Genomic DNA, 24,034 nt, shown 5'->3' with positions numbered 1-24,034 from the left:
GCTCAGGTGGTTGCGCATCTGACTCTTGATTTCAGCTCAGGTCATGATCTCAGGGCTGTTGAGATTGAGCCCCGCCTCAGACTCCATACTAGGGTGTGGAGCCTGTAAGATTCATCCCCCCACCCACTTCTTCTTTAAAGTAAATAAATAAAAGGAGAAATTATGTAGTTTTTTAAAAAGACATATTAATTTGTATAAAATACCTTGTCCTGCTATAAACCACCATTATAAACCACAGTGTTTTGTTTTGGTACTTAACTGACACTTTTGGAGTGAAAATTATCAATAAAGTAATACAGGACTCCAAAAACAAAAAAGGATTTTATTGTATTAAAGAGTACTGTATTAATTTGCCAAAGTTTTGTAACTTAAGAAAGGTATTACCTTCCTTGGATTTGTACTTTAAGGCGGTATGCTATATTGTGGGCTGGAGACATTCACTGAAAAAATAAAGTCATTACTGGGGAGAAAAAAAATAAAAGAAAATCAAACATAACAGATGTTTACTTTCATTAAAAAAAAAAAGGTCAAAAAACCATATTGCAGTAACTGGAAGAATGTTATGATTATAAATACAGATATAGCTTTCAGTTCATTACAAAGCGGAGGATGAATCCTTACCCCTCAGCCACACACTTCTGGTTATCTTACAGAATGTTTTAACTTTTAAAGCCAAAGAGGCAAGGTCAGGAGGGACACGTAGAATTTTCCATGGTGTGGTTCCCCCTTGTGCTGCCGTAGCACAAGATCAGGACAGCACGTGCTCCAGAACTCCCTGTCTAACCAGCTGCTCACACTTCCATCGGGGTAAGAAATGCTGAGGGGAAATGGGGAGACGAAGAGAAAGGATTAGAAAGGAATTTAAAGTGACATTTTGCATCACTAAAAAGCCGCAACCAATTACATATTTTTCAACAGCTAAGTAGCTGAAAGCTAAACTTAAGTATATTTGCTTCTACTTCAGTCAACTGAAATTGAAGCCACTTAAAACTATACTGAATTCTGAGTTTTATAAACAAATTCAGTTTGCTTCCATTGAGCTTAACTCCAGTAGGAATTTTGCTCAGTGTCTGCATTTTGGGATTTATGAACAGTAAACCCAGGGGTGAGATTCCGCAGCAGTGCGTCACAGTGGGACAAGAGCTGGTTGGGAAGATCAGAAAGGAGCATCTTCTCCATGAAGCCTTCTCTAGTACTAGCCTGAACATTTATTCTTGTCATAACAAGAGTGGCCACCTTCCTCCTGTATTTTTCAAGGATTAAAAGTACGTGTAATCTGTGACACGGGTGCTGTTCATATGCTGTGCATGAAGATACCCAGCTACTGCTCATGACTGTGTCCTCCCAAGAGGAAACCACTCTTGTTCTGGGACCTAAAGGAGCCTCCCTGTCGGATTCCCTCAAAACACACAGGCTTAAAATGAAGCATTTCCTGAAGTCTGGGGTGGGGAGGTGCAGACAGCAAGGCAGAAAAGCTTTCCAAGCTCACAGGTAACCAAAAAAATCTCAAAGAAAAGATGGACATACTTGGTTAAAAACAAAAAATGGTATACTAGGAAGTTCAGAGCAAATAGCTTTAGCATGAGGGATTCTCACACTTGTTCAGGGAGGCGTGCTGTGGCTCAGCGGCCCTACGCACCTAATGGGCCTTCCACACCAGCTCACAGGCCTATCGTGGGACCCAGGACCAAATAAATCCCTCCTGACCAATCAGGAAGACACAGGGCTGTTGAAAACACCCTAATTTGTTAAATAAATTTTTAAAATGCTTTAAGAATGTGAAATGTAGGGACACCTGGGTGGCTCAATGGTTAAGTGTCTGAGCCGTTGGCTCAGGGCATGATCCTGGAGTCCAGGCATCAAGTCCCACATCGGGTTCCCTGCATGGAACCTGCTTCTCCCTCTGCCTGTGTCTCTGCCTCTCTCTCATGAATAAATAAAATCCTTAAAAAAAAGAAAACTTGTTTTAGATGTGATCAGACATTTGAGAAGTAGATGAACATATACTAGGTAAAAGACATATAAAACTGTCCTCTAAAAAAAAAAAAAAAAAAAAAAAAAAAAACTGTCCTCTATTTTTATAATTGAGGGTAGGGCAATACTGAGAGACAAGTTAAAAACATCTCAAAGGGAAGGCTTCTGCATGGTCCACAGAGTGACAACTGTCTAGCACTGGAGCAGGAAGAGGGCCTCAGCTGGCTTCTACCTGCCCCAGTCCCACTTGGGCACTCTGGTGGGGAGATCAGCTATAGAGCTTGAGAAAGAAATTCAAACATAGCATGGTGTTTGAGATGAAGTTTTCTTCTATCTTGCTTTATGAGGATAGCTTTGTTGTGAACCAAAGCTTCCTGCAGGGTCCTCCAGAGATACAGATATTTATGAGAGCACTTCTTTACCATCTGCTTTCTACTCATTAGTATCCTACTTCTTCTTTTTTTTAAATTTTTATTTATTTATGATAGTCACACAGAGAGAGAGAGAGAGAGAGGGGCAGAGACATAGGCAGAGGGAGAAGCAGGCTCCATGCACCGGGAGCCCGACACAGGACTCGATCCTGGGTCTCCAGGATCGCGCCCTGGGCCAAAGGCAGGTGCTAAACCGCTGCGCCACCCAGGGTTCCCTAGTATCCTACTTCTAAGAGAATACCTGGGAGGGAAATTTTTGCTCTAATAACCAAAGATTTTGGGTCCCCTGAAAATTTGCCTTTAAAATGCTCAACCTTTGTTTAGGAAACTATTTATTATAGCTTACATTTGTTATATATGTTTATATATATGTTGTAAACAAGGTAACATTTATTTTGCTAGTGATTCTAGCATGTCTATCATTCAACACTCTCATAAGACTTAAAGTATCTCAAGATGTAGGGATCCCTGGGTGGCTCAGCGGTTTAGCACCTGCCTTTGGCCCAGGGTGTGATTCTGGAGTCCCGGGATTGAATCCCACATTGGGATCCCTGCACGGAGCCTGCTTCTCCCTCTGCCTGTGTCTCTACCTCTCTCTCTCTCTCTGTGTGTGTGTGTCTCTCATGAATAAATAAATAAAATATTTAAAAAAAAATAAATAAAAAAATAAAGTATCTCAAGATGAGAAATACCTGGCTATTTTTTTTTAATAGGACTGAAGTACCATCATCAACTTCAAATTCTCCATAGTCTTTTAGACACCGCACCTGAAAAGAAAAACTGTGTTTTATCCAAATAATTTTTAATATGTAGTCACCATAAAGTAAATAGGGGTTATAAAAGTACCCACAGTACAAATACTAGGCTTTCTGCCTGTCTATTCCATCTCTGTGTACCTGGGCCTGGGCCTCCTTACTGAGGTACTGATTGTCCTGTTTGGATGGTGAGGAAGAAGAATGGCAGGATCTCCAAATGTATGTGTATGTTCGTGTCAACAGCAAGGAGTCTCAGGGAGCTGGTGGGGGAAGACAGTGTCACGTACTGTGTTCCCTCTGCAAATCCTGATCAAAATATGTACTTACTAAAAGAGAATGCTTTAGATCAACTCCAATTTGCCTCTTACAGATTCTTCTATAAACTATCAGTATCTGAGATCAGGACACAGGTAAGTTTCCACAATTTCTGTTTTAAAGAGATTCATCCAGGGATGCCTGGGTGGCTCAGTGGTTGAGTGTCTGCCTTTGGCTCAGGGCATGATCCAGAGTCCCGGGATCGAGTCCCACATCAGGCTTTCTAGATGGAGCCTGTTTCTCCCTCTGCTGGTGTCTCTGCCTCTTTCTCTTTGTGTCTCTCATGAATAAATAAATAAAATCTTAAAAAAAAAAAAAAAAAGATTCATCCAATTTCCTTAAATATTCAGGTTCTTTCCCAGGAATACATAGAAGTATATCATGGAAGAACAGATGCAAACACGTCATAAGAATCAAGAGAAGTTCTTGGTCGAAGGTGGAAAGGGTAAGGCAGCCTTCTGGTAACCACTTGTTAGCAGCCAAGATCACCAACAGCCTTTGGCTCTCAGGCTGCCACAGGACACCAGAGGGGCAAGCTTCCAGTCCCATGGGAACTCAGGACAGGAGTTGGTGCCCCAGGGCTTGCACTGGTATGAATGAAGCCAACCCAACAGTAAGTTCCGGTTTTCTACTCTTCCTAGGTAATTTCATATCCTATAACACTTCTGGAATCTTAACATGACCTCCAAGGGTACTCTTAGTTCAAGAAATACCACTTAAGAAAAATCCCACCACTACTACCACCTTTTTGCTTCTTGATAATAATACTAATTAAGAATCATTAATAATCAAGGATTATTATTAATAATATAGACTTTAATTATGGGCAATCTCAAACACTCCAAAACTGGCTTCAACAAGTATCAACGTGTGGCCAGCCTACTTCTGGATTATTCTGAAGCAAATCCTACATACCATTTCAACTATATTTTGGTTTCTATTTCTACAAAATAAGATCCCTTATATTTAATTTTTTAGAGGGTTATTAATTTTATTCTTTGTTCATAAAGAATCAGCTTTTGGTTTCACTGAATTTCTTTTTTTTTTTTTTTAGTTTTTATTTTAATTTTAGGTAGTGTTATCTTAGTTTCAGGTATAAGATTCTTTTTTAAGAAACATAATCGTGGGATCCCTGGGTGGTGCAGCGGTTTGGCGCCTGCCTTTGGCTCAGGGCGCGATCCTGGAGATCCGGGATCGAATCCCAGGTCGGGCTTCCGGTGCATGGAGCCTGCTTCTCCCTCTGCCTGTGTCTCTGCCTCTCTCTCTCTCTCTCTGTGACTATCATAAATAAATAAAAATTAAAAAAAAAAAAAGAAACATAATCGTAATACTGTTATCACATCTTAATAATTTATTTACTATCATGAAATATCCAGTTAGTATCCACAGTCCCCTTTTTGTTTCATAAATGTTTTCTTTAAAGCTGCCATGTTACATCAGAATCCAACGAGAGCTACACAGACACATTTCTGAGAGGTCTCCATGTCTTAATCTATGCAGTAGTTTTCTCCCTTTGCCCCCTTCCCCTTGGCAATGTATTGCTAAATAAAATGGGTACTTTGGGAGTTTCCCACAAACTAGATTTTCTTGTGGGTCCTTGTGGGATCACTTAACATGTTCCTATACACTGAAGTTACATCTAGAGGCTACATCAAATCAGGTTTGATTTTCTGACAAAGGGTGTTATACACTTCCTCTTGCAAGACCTCATGAAGCACAAAATGTCTGATTATTCCTTTCTGGATGTTAAGATTGATCAGTAGGTCTAGGTGTTACCTGTACCCATCCATAAACCTCACCATTATCTCCATTAACTTTTTACCTACCTAATGGTTTTATTTTTTTTTATTTATTTTTTTTTTTAATTTTTTATTTATTTATGATAGTCACAGAGAGAGAGAGAGAGGCAGAGACACAGGCGGAGGGAGAAGCAGGCTCCATGCACCGGGAGCCTGATGTGGGATTCGATCCCAGGTCTCCAGGATCGCGCCCTGGGCCAAAGGCAGGCGCCAAACCGCTGCGCCACCCAGGGATCCCTACCTAATGGTTTTAGAATCTATTTGCCTCCATGCGTTATGGCTACAAAATGGCATTAATTAACTTCTTTTATTCCTACTGCATTTGTAAGCTGGAATTCTTCTATTAAGAAGAAATTTCCCTTGTAAACAACTTGGTTACCCTGAGATACAGTTTGTACAGTAAAAGCCGACAGATGCCTGATCCCATACTTTTTATTCACCGCTTTTCAGAATAGCTGCATCCCTCATTATTCTCTAAGGGGGACCAAAAAGATTTTTCTTACGTTGTTATTATTTGGTCTCATTATACATTCATGCTTTCGACATGACCAATGTGATTCAATTCACTGCTCCCACTTACTTGGCATTCCCCCCTGAAGTCCTTAATACTCAATACACTGTGCTTTCTAGGAAAACAAGTATTCCAAGCACAGCTTGTGCATTTTTATTTAGGATCTGGAATCAGCCTTTTATCTCCCCTCTAGTTAAGTCTGGTTTTCTTTAGTGGGAAATGGCACTAGACTCCAGAATTTGGATGTTTGTGGCTCTGGGCTGTTGGTGTTTCTAGGTCTGTCTAGTGGACACAGCTAAAAAACACTTTTTTGAAAAGAGAGATGATTCAACATGAGTCCATGCTGATTCTTCAAACTCCAGTTTGGGAATATAGGACTTTCACTTAACTTTTTCATTTTAATATTCGAAACTCTAGTCCTTTATTTTGAAAATCTTGGCTCCTGGTACCACTACTTTTTTGCTTAATTTATCAATATATAAACTGTTTCAAAATAACAGTAACAGTAATATTATTACTCTTATTATCACTGATATTATTACTAATAATATGATTACTAAAAACAGGTTAAGATTTCTCTGTAACTCTTTTCATCCCTAGGACGTATCTACTAGGGATATACAATCAATTTATGTATTTTAAAGTAATTTAAAATAATTCCTGTTTGACTAATCTACCAACTTGAAACACAGGTTCATTTCTTTCATTGTGCTTTCAAAATCTGTGGGCTGGCTTTCCATTTTGATTTAATTTTTAATAATATGTAAAATATTTACATAGTTCCAAAGTTACAACTATTAAAAATATGCACACTGAGAAACCTTCTACCCTATTCACAGCCCCCCCGAGAGGTAGTATTTTTGGTTTGGATATATGTTTCCTTTCTTTCTTAATGTGTATTAATATATATTCATATACTCTTCCCTCTTAGACAACAGTTTCTTTTTTTTTTTTTATTAATTAACTTTTATTGGTGTTCATAGACAACAGTTTCTAAGCATAATCTATGCATTAAAGAAAAATCCATTTTCTTTCTTTTTTCTTTTTTTTTCTAAGATTTTATTTTTATTTATTCATGAGAGATGGGGGGGGGAGAGAAAGAGAAAGAGAGAGAAAGAGAGAGAGAGAGAGAGAGAGAGAGAGAGGCAGAGACACAGGCAGAGGGAGAAGCAGGCTCCATGCAGGGAGCTCAACATGGGACTCAATCCCAGGTCCCCAGGATCACGCCCTGGACTGAAGGTGGCGCTAAACCGCTGAGCCACCCAGGCTGCCCTAAAGATTTTATTTTTAAGTAACCTCTACACCCCACACAGGGCTCAAATTCACCACCCTGAGATTAAGAGCCACATGCCCTACCAACTGAGCCAGGCAGGCACACCAAGAAAAATCTGTCTTTATTTATTATTTTTTTTAAAGATTTTATTTATTTATTCATGAGAGACAGAGAGAGAGAGAGAGAGAGAGAGAGAGAGACGGGGGTGGGTGGGGGGCAGGGGGGCAGAGACACTGGCAGAGGGAGAAGCAGGCTCTATGCAGGGAGCCTGACATGGGACTCGATCCTGGGACTCCAGGATCAGGGCCTGGGCTGAAGGTGGCGCTAAACCGCTGAAACACCAGGGCTGCCTGAAAAATCTGTCTTTAAGGTACACTTACTTCTATATATAGGCTTTTCGGAGGTTTCATATCCTGCGTGATGTCCAAACCTTCGTCTCCTCCCAGTGACCTCATATAAGTAGCAAGGGACTTTTTATAATGATTGAACCACTCCACCTGTAAACATAAAGATGGTCATTTGACAAAATTATAAGAAAACAAACTTGCAGAAATTGTATACTCATCCTTTCATCAACAGCACACTTCCCCACATAGATCATTACTGACCATGCACTAATTTAAATCAAGTATTACTGATTGCTTGCTATGAACACCACTGGTCTGGGGATTTAGGATAGATCATTTAACAAAGTGAATAAAAATCTCTATTCTCACAGAAGTTACATCCTAGCATAATCACAGACTTAAGGATATTCCACCAGGTATAGAACCATGAAAAATACACCATTTCAGAATTATGATCTCTTCAAACTCTGCATTGGCAGATTTTCTGAAAACTATAAAACCTGCTGAGAAAAACACCCAAATGTCCATCAACTGATGAGTGGATATGTCTATCTGTACAATGGAATATCATTCAGCCATATATCAATATTATTCAGCCATATATCAATGAAGTTCTGATATATGTCAACACATAGATGAACTTTAAAAATATGCTAAGTGAAAGGCACAAAAGGCCACATATTGCATGATTCCACTTAAATGAAAAATCTAATATGTAAATCTATATATACAGAGAGGGACACCTGGGTGGCTCAGTCGTTGAGCATCTGCCTTTGGCTCAGGGCGTGATCCCAGAGACCCTTGATCAGGTCCCACATCAGGCTCCCTGCATGGAGCCTGCTTCTCCCTCTGCCTGTGTCTCTGCCTCTCTCTCTCTCTGTGTCTCATGAATAAATAAATAAAATCTTTAAAAAAAAAATCTATATACAGAGAAAGTAGATTAGTAGCTTTCAGGGGCTAGGAATAGGGGAAAGAATATGGAGTAACTGATAATGGATACAAGGTTTTTTTTTGGAAATGATGAAATATTCTGGAATAAGATGATGGTAATAGATGTACAACTCTGAATATACAAAAAACCACTGAGTTGTATACTTAAAAAAAATTTTTTTAAGATTTTTATTTATTTATGAGAGACACAGAGAGAGAGAGAGGCAGAGACACAGGCAGAGCGAGAAGCAGGCTCCATGCAGGGAGCCCGACGTGGGACTTCATCCCAGGTCTCCAGGATCAAACCCGGGGCCGAAAGCAGTGCAAAACCGCTGGGCTACCCGGGCTTCCCGAGCTGTATACTTTAGAAGTGTAAACTTGATGGTACAGAAATTATATCTCAGTAAATCTGTTACTTTTTCATTGTTGAGAGATTAAAGAAGACCTAAATATATGGAGGGATATACCACATTCATGATTCAGTATTATAATAATATCAACTCACCTATGGATTCAATTTAATCTCAATTAAAAAAAAAAAACAGTAGAACCTGACTGAGTCTAAAATTTACATGGAAAGGCAAAGGGACAAAAATATTTGAGACACTTAAAAAAGAACAAGATGGCAAGACTTACACAAGACTTACAATAAAGTTACAATAATTAAAACAGTGTAGAATTGGTGAGAGGATAGATTAAGAGAATAGAAGAGAAAGTTCCCTATCCCAAATCCTGATATATTGACACTCAATTTATGACAAAAGTGGTACCACACATAGAGCAATGGGGAAAGGAGGACCTTTTCAATTAAGTGGTAATGGATCATCTCCATATCCATATTTAAAATGCAACTTGACATTATACACAGACATCAATGCCAGTACCATAGATCTTCTCATGAAAGGTATAGCAATACAGCTCCTAAAAGACTACACAGAAAAATGTCTTCATAACCTCATTAGAAAGTGTGTGTATGTGTACGTGCGTGTGCATGTGCATGTGTCCCTGGGTTCAATAATGCACCTGAATGACTCACAGAACTCTGGAGAGCAATACACTTACAATCACAATTTTACCATAGTGAAAGGGTAAGAATCAGAACCAATCGAAGGAAGAGACAGGGTGAGATCTGGGAAGGTACTACAGGGTAGCCCCAAGATGGGCCAATTTGGCATAAAGACTGTTTTGAATTAAAAAGCAATCAAAACCCAGCAGATTCAGGAAAAGTTCTTTACCTCCCTTACAAATGCCTTAAAACAATTTAGAGGACTTGCTCTAGGAAAAGAGTGACCACCATAGACAACTACATTATACCACAAACAAGATAGACAGGAACCTAGCAAGGCCTGCTTACTCAAAGTCCTCTCTTTCTTTCCTTTGAAGTCCTAAACCTCTAACCCTTGGGGCACCTGGCTGCCTCAGCTGGTAGAGCATATGACTCTTGATCTCAAGAGTTTTGAGTTCAAGCCCCACATTGGACAGAGCTTACATTAAAAAAAAAACAAAAACAAACAAACAAACAAAAAAACAAAACAAAACAGATATACATCATTTTGCCCATTTTTGGAATTTCCATGTGTAGATTCCTTGTATGATGAAATTTGATTTTCTCCTGTTGGTCTGTTTCATGTTGGGGCACCAGGGTGGCTCAATCAGTTAAAGGTCTGACTCTTGATTTTGACTGTCATGATCTCAGGATGGTGAGATCCAGTCCCTGTGCACAGGGACTGCTTGAGATTTCCTCTCTCTCCCTCTCCCCTCCTCCCAACTGTGCAAGGGAACGCACTCTCTCTAATGAATAAATAAATAAGGTTTTTTTTTCAAAAAGTATCATGTCAATTTGATTCTTAGTCTGGCTAAAAGGACCTTGATGGGGACAGGATATTCTTGCTCCCTGACAGTAAGCAAACATGAAACTTCCAGTGTCCTCTCCCTAAGGAATCATGACACACTGACCTGGCACAATGATGTGTAACAATATACACAAAGTACTATTGACCAGGGAGGCTCACACAAGTTTTCGTGTCCAGGATTTTTACCGGGTGTTCATCACACAAGGATCATTGCTCAATCACTATCCATGTGACAGCTCCGTATCTAGCTCTCTGGAAGTTTGACTGACCTCAACGGATTCAAAGCTCCAAACCTAAGATAGCAAGAACCCTCAAGTTTGAAGCCAGTGATTTAGAAGGGGGGTAGCCCTGGGAACCCCCAAACCTGCGGTTGGTGTCTGCAGTTAAGGGCAGTCTTAGCCTGTGAGGTTTAGTCAAACTCTAGATAGTATCGAAGTCATCGCAAGCCTGTAGTAGGTATTACCATCCTCATTCTGTAATTGAGGAAATGCAGGCATAGAGAGAACTCAAGTCACTTGCCCAAGATTAGACAGTGGCAGAAACAACATAGGAACCCAAGTTCATGTGACTCTAGGCCTATGTCCTTAAATATTAGGCTAGCTTTGAGCCTTAGTGACTAGACAAATGAAGGGTTTTTTTTTAATGATATATTTTTTTTCATTTAAGTTCAATTAATTAACATACTGTATTATAAGTTTCAGAGGTAGAGTTCAATGATTCATCAGTCTTCTATAATACCCAGTGCTTATTACATCACATGCCCTCCTTAATGTCCATCACCCAATTAGCCCATTTTCCCATCCCCCTCCCCTCCACCAACTATCAGTTTGTTTGTTAAGAGTCTCTTATGGTTTGTCTTCCTCTCTGATCTTAGCTTGCTTTATTTTTCCCTCCCTACCCGTATGATCCTGTTTTCTTTTTTTTTTTCAAGATTTTATTTATTTATTCATGAGAGACACACAGAGAGAGGCACAGACACAGGCAGAGGGAGAAGCAAGCTCCATGCAGGGAGCCTGACGTGGGACTCGATCCAGGAACTCCAGGGTCACAGCCTGGGCCAAAGGCAGGCGCTAAAACCACTGAGCCACCCAGGTGTTCCAGATTTGTTTCTTAAATTTCACATGAGATCATAGAATAATTGTTTCTCTGATTGACTTACTTTGCTTAGCATAATACCGTCTAGTTCCATCCACAATGTTGCAAATGAGACGTCATTTTTTTTATGTCTGAGTAATATTCCATTGTAATACATATATATATGTATATATATGTGTGTGTGTGCATATATATTCCCACTGGTGGTATCTCATTGTGGTTTTGATTTGTATTTCCCTGATGCCGAGTGATGTGTAACATTTTTTCATGTGTCTCTTGGCTATCTGTATGTCTTCTTTGGAGAAATGTCTATTCATGTGTTATGCCCGTTTCTTGACTGGATTATTTGTTATTTGGGTATTGAGTTTGATAAGTTCTTTATAGATCTTAGATACTAGCCCTTGTTGATGGTATTTTGATAGGGATTGCATTGAATGTATAATTTTTCTGGGAAGCATAGACATTTTAACAATATTTATTCTTCCAATCCATGAACATGGAATGTTTTTCCATTTCTTTATGTCTTCTTCAATTTCTTTCATGAGTGTTCTATAGTTTTCTGAGTACAGATCCTTTGGTTAGTATCTTACAGGTTTTGGTACAATTGTAAATGGGATTGACTCCTTAATTTCTTTTTCTTCTGTCTCATGGCTAGTGTATAAAAATGCAACTCATTTTTGGGGCACTGATTCTTTTTTTTTTTTTTTTAAGATTTTATTTATTTATTCATGAGAGACACAGAGAGAGAGAGGGGCAGAGACACAGGCAGAGGGAGAAGCAGGCTCCATGCAGGGAGCCCGATGTGGGACTCGATCCCGGGACTCCAGGATCACTGATTCTATGTCCTGCCATTTTGCTGAATTCCTGTATGAGTTCTAGCAATTTTAGGGTAGAGTCTTGGATTTTCCACATAGAGTATCATGTCACCTGCCAAGAGTGAGAGTTTGACTTCTTTGCCAATTTGAATGCTTTTTCATTTTGTTGCCTGATTGCTGAGGCTAGGACTTCTAGTACTATACTGAACAACAGTGGTAAGAGTGGACATCCTTGTGTTCCTGATCTTGGGGGAAAAGCTCAGTTTTTCCCCATTGAGAATGATACTCGTTGTGGGCTTTTTGTATATGGCTTTTATGCTATTGAGGCATGTTCCCTCTATCGCTACACCATGAAAAGTTTTTAGTCAAGAAAGGATGCTATACTTTGTCAAATGCTTTTTCTACATCTATTGAGAGGCTCATATAATTCTTGTCCTTTCTTTTATTAATGAGTATATCACATTGATTATGTGGCTGTTGAACCACCCTTGCAGATCAGAAACAAATCCCACGTGGTTGTGGTGAATAATCCCTTAATGTACTATTGGATCCTATTGACTAGTATCTTGAGGAGAATTTTTGCATCCATGCTCTTTAGGGGTATTGGTCTGTAATTCTCCTTTTTGGTGGGGACTTTGGTTTTGAGATCAAGGTAGAGCTGGCCTCATAGACTTTGGAAGTTTTCCTTCCATTTCTATAAAGCAACAGAATATGCATTCTTCTCGAGTGCATATGGAACATTCTCCAGAATAGATCATACACTGGGTCACAAATCAGGTCTCAACCAGTACCAAAAGACTGGGACCATTTCCTGCATATTTTCAGACTAAAATGCTTTGAAACTTGAACTCAAACACAAGAGGAAATTTGGAAAGAACTCTAATACATGGAGGTTAAACAGCATGCTACTGAACAACGAATGGGTCAACCTGGAAATTTAAGGAGGAATTTTAAAAATTTATGTAAACCAATGAAAATGAAAACACAACTGTTCAGACAGATCCTTTGGGATACAGCAAAGGTGGTCCTAAGAGGCAAGTATACAGCAATATAGGCCTTACTTAAGAAATGAGAAAAATACACAACGCAATGTGGCACCTAAAGCAGCTGGAGAAAGAACAGCAAATAAAGCCTAAACCCAGCAGGAAAAGAGAAATAAGAAAGATTAGCACAGAAATCAATGAAATAGAAACCAAAAGAAGAGTAGAACAGATCAATGAAATTAGAAGCTGGTTCTTTGAAAGAATTAATAAGACTGATAAACCCCTGGCCAGACTTATCAAAAAGAAAGGACCTAAATTAATATAATAATGAATGAAAAAAGAGAGATCACAACCAACACCAAAGTAATACAATTATATGAACACATTATGAGCAACTATTGGCCAACAAATAAGGCAATCTGGAAGAAATGGATGCATTCCTAGAGATGTATAAAACCGAATGTACCAGGGATTCCTGGTGGCTCAGCGGTTGAGTTCCCCTCTTTGGGTCAGGGCATGATCCTGGAGTCCTGGGATCGAGTCCCACATCAGGCTCCCTGCATGGAGCCTGCTTCTCCCTCTGCCTGTGTCTCTGCCTCTCTCTGTGTCTCTCATGGATAAATAAATAAAATCTTTAAAAAAAATTAAACAAAAAAAAAAAAACCACAACTGAATCTACCCAAACTAGAACAGGAAGAAATAGAAAACCTGAACAGACCGATAACCTGCAAGGAAATTGAAACAGACATCAAAAATCTCCCAACAAACAAGAGTCCAGGATTAAGTGGCTTCCCAGGGGAATTCTACCAAACATTTATTTATTTATTTTTTATTTTAAAATTTTTTTTCCATTTTTAAAAAAAGATTTTATTTATTTATTCACGAGAGACACAGGCAGAGGGAGAAGGAGGTTCCACCCAGGGAGCTCAACATAGGACTTGATCCCGGGACCTCAGGATCATGCCCTGGGCTGAAGGCAGCGCTAAACCACTGAGCCACTGAGCCACTGAGCCACCCAGGCTGCCCCTCTACCAAACATTTAAAGAAGAATTAGTCCCTATTCTTCTAAAGCTGTTTCAAAAAATGAAGAGTTTTGTTACAGATATTCACGCTAACTAGAAAAATGCACATGTGCGCCCATACACACAACACTCTCTCTCTCTTTATGGAAATCCCTAAATAATAATGCCAGTTTTTTATTCCTACTGATGGATCACTAATAAGTAACATAATGGGACTTTTTTGTTAATGAGAGAGGTTTCCATGTAGCATTTAGAATTACTCCATTCTCATCACAGTATATACTAAATACATACAGACCAAAAAGTGCTAAAAAAACAGATGTTAAAGACAGAGTAATACTATAAATGCCATTACAGAACAATACCAGAAGCATTTTTTCACATTCAGAAATGGGAACAACAGCACGAGCTTACTTCTTCGGCAGACATGTGAAACCGTAGAGCGTTGGGCAGGACACTGCCATACTCCCATCTGAGCGCTCTGATCCGAAGCAATCGGTCATACCTGGGATATAAAGAAGGTATGAGACTGCATCACCCTAGGAGACGCCTTGGGGACAATGGGGAAACTTAAGTATGGACTGGATGGGTGTGGGGAAGGGTTCTTGGTTTCTCTAGGTTGAGAATAGTGCCATTGTCACAGGATAAAAGGCCCAAATGTCCTTATTTCTTAGAGATGCATACTAAAATATTCAGTGGTAAAACCCCATCATGTTTTCGAATAGTTTAACACAGATGAATAAAACACGATGAAGCAAATACAGCAAAATGTTAAAAATTGTTAAACCTATATGATGGCTCCATAGGGGCTCATAATATTATTTTCCCTAGTTTTATGAATACGGTAATTTTTCATGATAAAAAAATTTAATGGAAAAAAAAGTATTTAGAATGCTTCTGTAAAAAAAATAAATCTAAGAATTTCTGTCATCCATTTGAAGTAGTTAATTAGGAAACCACATGGAAAGCCCTCCACTGTTTCCTGCCACACCAAGCAAAAACTGAGAAGCTCACAAATACGCTACAGCACAGCGTCGATTCCTCAACAAAGAGCAGTGTCGAAATTTGATGGTTGGTATCAAGTCACTTCGTCCACCTGACTTTACTTCATTCCTGGTTAAGAATATATAAGAAGAACAAATATGTATATTTCAGCATAAGGAAAATTTTCAAAACCAACTAACAACTGATTTGCATGTTTGTATCTATTTATAATTACCAGTTAATCTAACCAAATAGTACCTGCCTCCACATCAGAGCTTTTACTAGTATATTAAAAGATAAAAAAGCCAAAAGCCAAAAGTGAACTAATCTACCTAAGATCATGCTGTCAATGTTTTGTTTAAGCATTTGGTATTTTGAATTTTTGCACACTGATTAATCTCCATTATTTTCAAAAGATAAGCATTATGCTTGCTTACTTTTTGGAATTCCTTTATCATGATGGGATAAGAAACAAACCTAACATCATGGTTCACAAGTTTATGGTCTTATGTCATGTTTTTATTTGAAATGGTACTACTCTTGTGGTTTTTCCAAATCCTTACAATAAAGTGAGTTACAATGGAGTCAAAATGGTTTTTCATTTATCCCACAAATATTTATTGATCTTCAACTATGTACATGTCCTATACTGCAGTGTTCTTCACATAGAGAGGGAAAAATTTTGGTTTTACTCTATAAAATGCACATCCTCTTAGGTATTAGACAAGTATCACATTTAAAAACCAAATGTATAATTAATGGGCAAAGAGTTTCAGAATTACACGATAAAGGATTATGAAAATGGATGGTGATGACAGCTGTGTAACATTATGCACATATTTAATACTACTGAACTGTACACTTAAAATGACTGAGATGACAAATTTTATGTTATTTATATTTTACCAAAACAAAAATTATGGGGAAAGAAAAAACAAAGACCGATGTACAGAATGAGGAAAACTCTACTTTGGAGTCTTAAAAGGAATTGGATGAATATGAAAAGGATTCCTTCCTGCAGTGCCTGCTCTAGGCCTTGAAAATAGAGGCAAAATCTATGTCCCTGTCCTATCAAGTCTTCTAGATCTGCTGTGTACACTTGTCACTCTCTGAAAGTCAGATTTGTTCTCCACATTGTTTACCATGTGTTCTGGATTATAAAGAAACAGTACAGGGCAGGCCGGATGGCTCAGCGGTTTAGCACCACCTTCAGTCCAGGGTGATCCCAGAGACCCCGGATCGAGTCCCATGTCGGGCTTCCTGCATGGAGCCTGTTTCTCCCTCTGCCTGTGTCTCTGCCTCTCTCTCTCTGTGTCTCTCATGAATAAATAAATAAAATCTTTTAAAAAAATAAAAATAAAAAAATAAAAAGTACAAAGATAACATCAGAGTATTTTGTTAAGTACATAAGGACTTCCTAAAAAACCGTTTTTTTACATCAGTAATTAAAAAGGAATAGATCTTTTCTGACAAATTTTAACAGAATCTGGTAATAATGAGTGCCTTCCATCACCCACCAAGGAATTAGGAGGATGGGGCATGGAATTTTGGATCACAAATTTGCAAATGGTACAAATATAGCAAATACAGGAAAATCATTCCCTTACTGGACTAAGGCCTATTAAGCTACCTCCTAAATAAATTTGTCTTTAATCTGTTCACTTTCAACTAAGTCAAGGTCACCTCTGCTATCACCTGTGAGACCAGGATGTTATCACCTGGTTATCACCTGGCTGACCAGCATGCTTCCCTCTCCTCTTGGTCCCCCTTGTCTACTGTCCATATAGCAGACAGGGTTATCTTTTATATTTATCTATTTATTTTTTTAAGATTTATTTTTATTTATTTATGATAGACAGAGAGAGAGAGAGAGAGAGAGAGAGAGAGAGAAAGAGAGGCAGAGACACAGGCAGAGAGAGAAGTAGGCTCCACGCCGGGAGCTCGACGCGGGACCTGATCCCGGGACTCCAGGATCACGTCCTGGGCCAAAGGCAGGCGCGAAACCGCTGAGCCACCCAGGGATCCCCTATTTTTATCTATTTAAATTCAATTTACCAACATATAGTATACCGCCTAGCGCTCATCACATCACGTGCCCTCCTCAATGCCCATTACCCCATCACTTCACTCACCTCCCCCTTCAGCAATCCTGTTTGTTTCCTAGAGTCAGGAGCCTCTCATGGTTTGTTGTCTTCTCAGTTTTCCCTACTCAGCTTCCCCCCTTTCCTTATGGTTCCTTCCACTACTTCTTATATTCTACATATGAGTGAAACCATAATTGTCATTCTCTGATTGGCTTATTTCACCCAGCTTAATACAGGGTGACCTTTGAAAACATAAACATGCCACACGCTTAAAAATCTCACCTGATGTCACCCTTAGCCTGCTTGCTAAGCTTCAGCCACACTGGCCTTCTTTATCTATCACTGTCCTGATCATCCACCCTCCTTCACAGCTCAGCGCCTTTGCATATGCTGCCCCTTCCACCTAGGATGCTTTCTGCCTACAATCACTGCCTTATTGAAACCAGCTTCTCCTTTAGACCTCAGCTGTAATGTCTCTTCCTTGGAGAGAACTCCTGGATTCCTCAATCCTAGCCTATCTTTGATTCATTATTCTCTCCCCTGGAACTCTGTTGTTTTCCTTCACGGCATGTATCCCAATTCGGTGTATCTGTATTTACATCTGTCTTCTGCACTGGACTGTGAAGGCCATGGGGGCAGACATCTTGACTGTGTTGTTTACAGCTGAAATACCAGAGCCACTTATCAGCACAGTCATTGAGTACTGTAATTGCATGAAATAATAAACAAATTGCTTGGGAACTTGAGATTAGGACTTTACTTCTGCCTTATACTTATTGTAAACTGGCTGCAATTCTGGTTCTCATTCCATCTGTGAAAATTTTTCTGTATCTATCCTTAAACATCGCAGTTGGAAAATGCTCCCATTGTTCATGTGTTCCACTAGATCTTACCAGCACGTTACTGATTTCTATGCCCAAGTAACTGATAAAAACACTGTACCTAACAAGGCCAAAGATGGAACTTCACGTCACAGACAGACTTCTCTCTAGCCTGAGATCTGAATATCTCACCTTGGATCCTGGAGTTGGTGGTTCTTTTTGTCTTACTCTTCACCAAATCACAAGAACCTATCAACTCTGTCACACAGCTCACTGTCTCCACTGGGCCACCACCATGCTCAGCTCCAAATGTTCTCTAAACCTAGAGCTCTCTCATTCACCAGGCTGTAGCCTTCCATTAGCATTGGTTCTTGGTGAACTGTGCACAAGCTTGGAAATCACGGCTGCTCCTACCAAGTCTATAAATTGAATGTTCTCCCTTTAATGCACTAAGGCAGCTCTTAGTCAAAGTGAGCAGTGGAAACTATTTTGTTTCATTGTTAGGATCTTTATTTGCTCCTATCTCATCTTTTCTAGATTCACTCTAATTCTTTGCAAGTCATATCATTCAAATAACAAATATTTATTGAGCATCTACTATGTACCACGCATGATTTGAATCTGTATACATTTAGGGTGGTCAACACAAATCCCCTCAGTCCTGTATAGCTACAGTATGATCAGGCTCACAGAGAATTAAAAAAAAAAAATCACGGGGCACCTGAGTGGCTCAGTCGGTTAAGCATCTACCTTTGGCTCAGGCCTCGCATTGGGCTCCCTGCTCAGTGGGGAGTTTGCTTCTCCCTCTCTCTGCTCATTCATGTTCACTCTCTCTCTCAAATAAATAAAATCTTTAAAAAATAAATAAGTAAATAGAAATTTTTAAAAATCATATCTAAAAACTGATGTGACATTATCTGATTTCAGTATCATATTTCTTAAGTTTTTAAAAAATATCAATCTCATCAAAACTTACACATCAGACTGGTTTTGTTCATATAAAGCTTTCATCTCCTCCAGAACTTGCCTGAGTCCATCCTCCTAGAACATATAAAATGATATCGATACACATCCATTAATTCCTCCAAGTCTATAGCAACATGTGATCTACTCTACACTTCTTATTAAAAAGCAATAATCCATTTATGCCTTAGAGGGGTGGCTATAGCAAGTGTCGGTAAGGATGAGGAGAAATTAGAACTCTCATACATTAAAGGTAGGAATATTAAATGGTACAGCCCTATAAAAAGCAGTATGATGATTCCTCAAAAAGTTAAACATAGAATTACCATATTACCCAGCAATTCCACTCTTATACACTCGAGACTTGAAAATATATATTCATTCAAAAACTATGTACATAGGGGCATCCCTGGGTGGCTCAGCGGTTTAACACCTGCCTTTGGCCCAGGGCGCAATCCTGGAGTCCCGGGATCGAGTCCCACGTCAGGCTCCCGGCATGGAGCCTGCTTCTCCCTCCTCCTGTGTCTCTGCCTCTCTCTATCATAAATAAATAAATCTTTAAAAAAAAAAAAAACTATGTACATAAATGTTCAAAGCAGCATTATTTATGGCGGCCCCAAAGTGAAAACACCCATATATCCCTCAACTGATGAACCAATAAACCAAATATGGTATATCCATTCAAAGGGCTATTATCTGTAGAGAAAAAGGAATGTAGTACAGTGTGCAACAACATGGATGAACTTTGTAAACAGTATTCTAAGTGAAGTTAACCATATACAAAAGGATAAATATTGTGTGATTCCACTTACCTGAAATATCTAAAATAGGCAAATTCATGGAGATGGAAAGTAGATTAGAGGTTACTGGGGGCTGGGGCAAGGGGGAAGTAGGGAGCTATTGCTTAATAGTTACAGAGTTTCTGTCTGGGTTGATGAAAAAGTTTTCAAAGAGGAGTGATGGTTGCACAAGGATATGAATGTAATTGACAGCGCTGAAGTGTACACTTAAAAATGGTTAAAATGGGTGCCTGGGTGGCTCAGCGATTGAGCATCTGCCTTTGGCTCAGGGCGTGATCCTGGAGTCCCAGGATTGAGTCCCATATCGGGCTCCCTGCATGGAGCCTGCTTCTTCCTCTGCCTGTGTCTCTGCCTCTCTCTCTCTCTCTCTCTCTCTGTCTCTCGTGATAAAGAAATTAAAAAATCTTTTAAAAATAAAATAAAAATGGTTAAAATGGAAGATTTCATGTTATATATATTTTACTACAATAAAAAAATAGACCAAAAAAGCATTATAGGGATCCTTGGGTGGCTCAGTGGTTTAGCGCCGCCTTCAGCCCAGGGCGTGATCCTGGAGTACCGGGATAGAGTCCCATGTCGGGCTCCCTGCATGGAGACTGCTTCTCCCTCTGCCTGTGTCTCTCATGAATAAATGAATAAAATCTTAAAAAAAAAAAAAAAAAAAAGCATTATAAAAGGGAATGAAGTACCGACAATACAACACCATCAACATACTGATTAAGGATATTCTCAAATACTTCGTACTAAGCAAAACAAGTCAGATACAAAGGAATACATACTGTATGATCCCTGCTGGTCCTTTATAGAAAAAGTATGCATCTCCTGGCACACTGAATCTAGACCCTCCCCCTCAAAAAGACAAATATAATCTGTAGTCACAGAAAGTACATCTGTGGTTGCCTAAGGCTGGAGGTGGTAGGGAGCCACAGAAAGGGAGAAGGGAATTCTTGGGGTGACAGAAATCTTGACTGTGGTGCTGCTTACAAGGACGTACACAGTTGTAAAATTAAAATATTCTGCTAATTATAAACGACAAATACCCACCATTTGCTTCAACGTGGATGGAACTGGAGGGTATTATGCTGAGTGAAATAAGTCAATCGGAGGACAAACAGTGTATGTTCTCATTCATTTGGGGAATATAAAAAATAGTGAAAGGGAATATAAAGGAAGGGAGAAGAAATGTTGGGAAATATCAGGAAGGGAGACAGAACATAAAGACTCCTAACTCTGGGAAACGAACTAGGGGTGGTGGAAGGGGAGGAGGGCGGGGGGTGGAGGGGAATGGGTGACGGGCACTGAGGCGGACACTTGACGGGATGAGCCCTGGGTGTTTTTCTGTATGTTGGTAAATTGAACACCAATAAAAATTTTAAAAAAAATATTCTGCTAAATTTTATTTTGTTGTTATAAATTAATATCTCAATAAAATTAACCACAAAAAACCCCACACAACAGTCCTATATAGAAGCAATAAGGCATGACAAAAGTATGTAAATAACTTTAATGAAAACAGATCTCAAAAGATTACTACAAAAAACAAACACTTTTGGTTTGCAACAACGGAAGGACCAAAGGAATTTCTCTACTACCTATCTTGGGACAAATTTTTTAAAGATTTTCCTTTGGAAGGATACAAACATTAAAATTTTGGAGTTCAAAAATGTTACACAGTAGGTCTGTCAGCAATCCAAAGATAAGTGACCCAACTATTTTTAGGGCCAACATATATGTATTAGCAAAAACATTTTGGCATTATTAATATAACTACAAAATAAAGAACTTAACCCTGTTCAAACATAAGAAAATACATAACTCCCAATAAAAAACCTAAGCATGACCTCTGTCTTCCCTTTCATTAAGTAGTTAAAAAGAGAGCATGGAAAAGTCTGATTTATTAGAATTCAGTTAAATAGGGGTGCCTGGGTCGCTCAGTCGATTAAGCATCTGCCTTGAGCTCGGGTTATGATCCCAGGGTCCTGAGATCAAGCCCTGCACGGGGCTCCCTGTTTTGTGGGAAGCCTGTTCCTCCTTCTTCCTCTGCCTGCTGCTTCCCCTATTTGTGCTGTCAAATAGATAAATAAAATCTTAAAAAAAAAAAAAAAAAAAAAAAGAGAGACAGAGAGACAGACACACAGATGCCTGGTGGCTCAGTGGTTAAGTGTCTGCCTTCAGCTGAGGACATAATCCTGGAGTCTCAGGATCCAGTCCTACACCTGGGGTCCCCTCAAGGAGCCTGGTGCTACCTCTGCCTATGTCTCTGCCTCTCTCTGTGTGTCTCTCGTGAATAAATAAATAAAATCTTAAAAAAAAAAAGAATTGTTAAATATTTCTTTTATCAGCAAATAATATTTTAAGGAATAGCTGAAACTCCTGCATGATAGATCTACAGGTATACAAATAGATCTACAGGTATACAAAGGTGTGTAAAATAGTTCTATAAAAATAGACAATTTTGGGATCCCTGGGTGGCGCAGCGGTTTGGCGCCTGCCTTTGGCCCAGGGCGCGATCCTGGAGACCCGGGATCGAATCCCACGTCGGGCTCCCGGTGCATGGAGCCCGCTTCTCCCTCTGCCTGTGTCTCTGCCTCTCTCTCTCTGTGACTATCATAAATAAATAAAAAATTAAAAAAAATTGATTAAAAAAAAAAAAAATAGACAATTTTATAAAAATGATTTCAGATTTAATTTTTTTTTTTTTAGAATCTGCAGTGAAAATTGCACTGTTTTGTGCTCCCATGTCAGGCTGGGAGCCTATGATAATTTTCCTAAAAACTCACTTAAACTATTACTAGTTCTGCATATAGAAAGTGGGCAATCATTTCAATTTGCTGAACACAGCAACTAACCTTGAGAGATCCTGGAATGAACAAGGCAGAGTTCCTGCTCTAAATCCAGTGACTATCATCTTCCTGGGAGGAATGATTCTTGAAGAGTCATGTGGGTAATGGGCCTATCAGCCCTCAGATCAATCAGATGGATTGGCCTGTCCCTGCTTGGCTGTGTCAGAGCGGCCAGCCTCCTCAGGCTGAGTCTTCCAGGCTACTGAGTCAGTCACCTGGCTGGCAGGTGGGTCTGTCAGTAGAAGGTGCATGTGCAAAAGGTGCTCTGCCAAACTAAGACCTAGAAAAAGGAGTGATTTTATAACTTCTAAGTCCCGCCCCAGCTCTCCCAAAAGTGGTAAACCAACACTTAAAATTTGTGTGAAACAGAGAGCTGGAAAGACTAAGGGACTGAAGAGCCAGTTGCAAGGCTGGTGTGGCCAGTTTCTGCTGACAAGCCTGTGCCTCTTTGGGCTTATTTCCTCTTATGTTAGATGACCTTCAAAGTGCCCAGTTGTCTGACTGCAGTATGGAGTCATATTTTACAGCCTACACACCTTGGCATTCCAGAATCTCTGAAGTTCCCACTACTGTCTCCTAGCTTTTTAAATGAGGTAACTGTTCTAAAAGAACAGGAATCTAGGAAACCTGTGTCCGAGGTGAGGCTCTGCTCCAATATGCTGTATGTTCAGACAGTCCCTTAACTTGATCTTTAATTTCTCTTGGCTCAGTCTCATGTGCAAAATGACCTGTTTGACCAGGCGCTTTTTAACGTTCAAAACAAAACTCAGGGCAGCCCCAGTGGCTCAGCAGTTTAGCGCCACCTTTAACCCAGGGCATGATCCTGGAAACCTGGGATGGAGTCCCACGTCGGGCTCTGTTTGCCAACTCGCTGGCAAAAACAGGGGTACTCTCTTTTTCCTGCTAAACTCTGTTTTTCCGTGTTCCAAAATTTCTGTTTCCGACTTCAGAGCAGGCCCCGCGAGAAAACCCAGCCTCCAAGATCTCAGGACCCAGTCCCACATCCGGGTCTGCAGGGACAGGGCAGAACCCCAGGGTCGCCAACCCGCCCCGGCCCCGGCCCCCCGGCCCCCGCCCCGGCCCCGGCCCCCCGGCCCCCACCCCGGTCCCGGCCCCCCGGTCCCCCCGCCCCGGCCCCCGCCCCTCAGCAAGACTAGCCCGCTTTACCGCGTCCTCCCTCACATTGAAGGCCGGCAGCTGCCCTTCTGGCGCGCGATGCAGCTCGCGGACCAGTTCCATGGCCTTCTCGCAGAACATATCCCACGCGCTCCGGTCCCGAGGCCTACGTCAACCGCCGGCTCTCGCGCCAACGGTCCCGGGGTCACGCACGCCGCGCAGGGCTCCCACGGCCCCCGGCCCCACAGCTGCCGACACTCGCCTCCGCCCGGCTCTTTGGCGCCAAACATGCCCAACCAATAGAAACGCGCTCTGGGCCT

At 40.2% G+C, this 24,034-nt stretch overlaps 1 protein-coding gene across 5 annotated transcripts; it reads right to left on the bottom strand.

Annotated features, from left to right (window-relative positions):
- Positions 1 to 302: 302 nt before the first annotated feature.
- On the bottom strand, positions 303 to 23,990 carry GINS1 (GINS complex subunit 1). Of its 5 annotated transcripts, none has more exons than XM_041733648.1 (8): positions 23,766 to 23,990; positions 19,768 to 19,776; positions 18,969 to 19,033; positions 15,118 to 15,216; positions 14,518 to 14,608; positions 7,439 to 7,555; positions 3,098 to 3,172; positions 303 to 817 (listed from the first exon to the last, which is right to left on the bottom strand). In XM_041733648.1, exons 1-8 carry the CDS (start codon positions 23,853 to 23,855, stop codon positions 749 to 751), a joined length of 615 nt encoding a protein of 204 aa, XP_041589582.1. In that variant the 5' UTR covers positions 23,856 to 23,990; the 3' UTR covers positions 303 to 748. The 5 variants fall into 5 exon arrangements, with proteins under 5 accessions (XP_041589582.1, XP_041589584.1, XP_041589586.1 ...); XM_041733650.1 differs by having other exon boundaries at positions 23,781 to 23,990; XM_041733652.1 differs by lacking the exon at positions 3,098 to 3,172.
- Positions 23,991 to 24,034: the final 44 nt, after the last annotated feature.

The sequence above is a fragment of the Vulpes lagopus genome, chromosome 19 (genome assembly GCF_018345385.1).
Source record: "Vulpes lagopus strain Blue_001 chromosome 19, ASM1834538v1, whole genome shotgun sequence".
NCBI lineage: Eukaryota > Metazoa > Chordata > Mammalia > Carnivora > Canidae > Vulpes > Vulpes lagopus.
Note: the sequence above shows the minus strand (reverse complement) of the source record. Positions and strands in the feature narration are given on the sequence as shown.

Coding starts and splice junctions, on each gene's coding strand:
- GINS1 (XM_041733648.1), bottom strand. CDS start 23,855: ATGTTCTGCGAGAAGGCCATGGAACTGGTCCGCGAGCTGCATCGCGCG. Junction 3,173..7,438: donor CGAAAAGCCTATATATAGAA/GTAAGTGTACCT, acceptor TTTTCTTTTCAG/GTGCGGTGTCTAAAAGACTA. Junction 818..3,097: donor TATTAAAAAAAAATAGCCAG/GTATTTCTCATC, acceptor ATTTCCCCTCAG/CATTTCTTACCCCGATGGAA.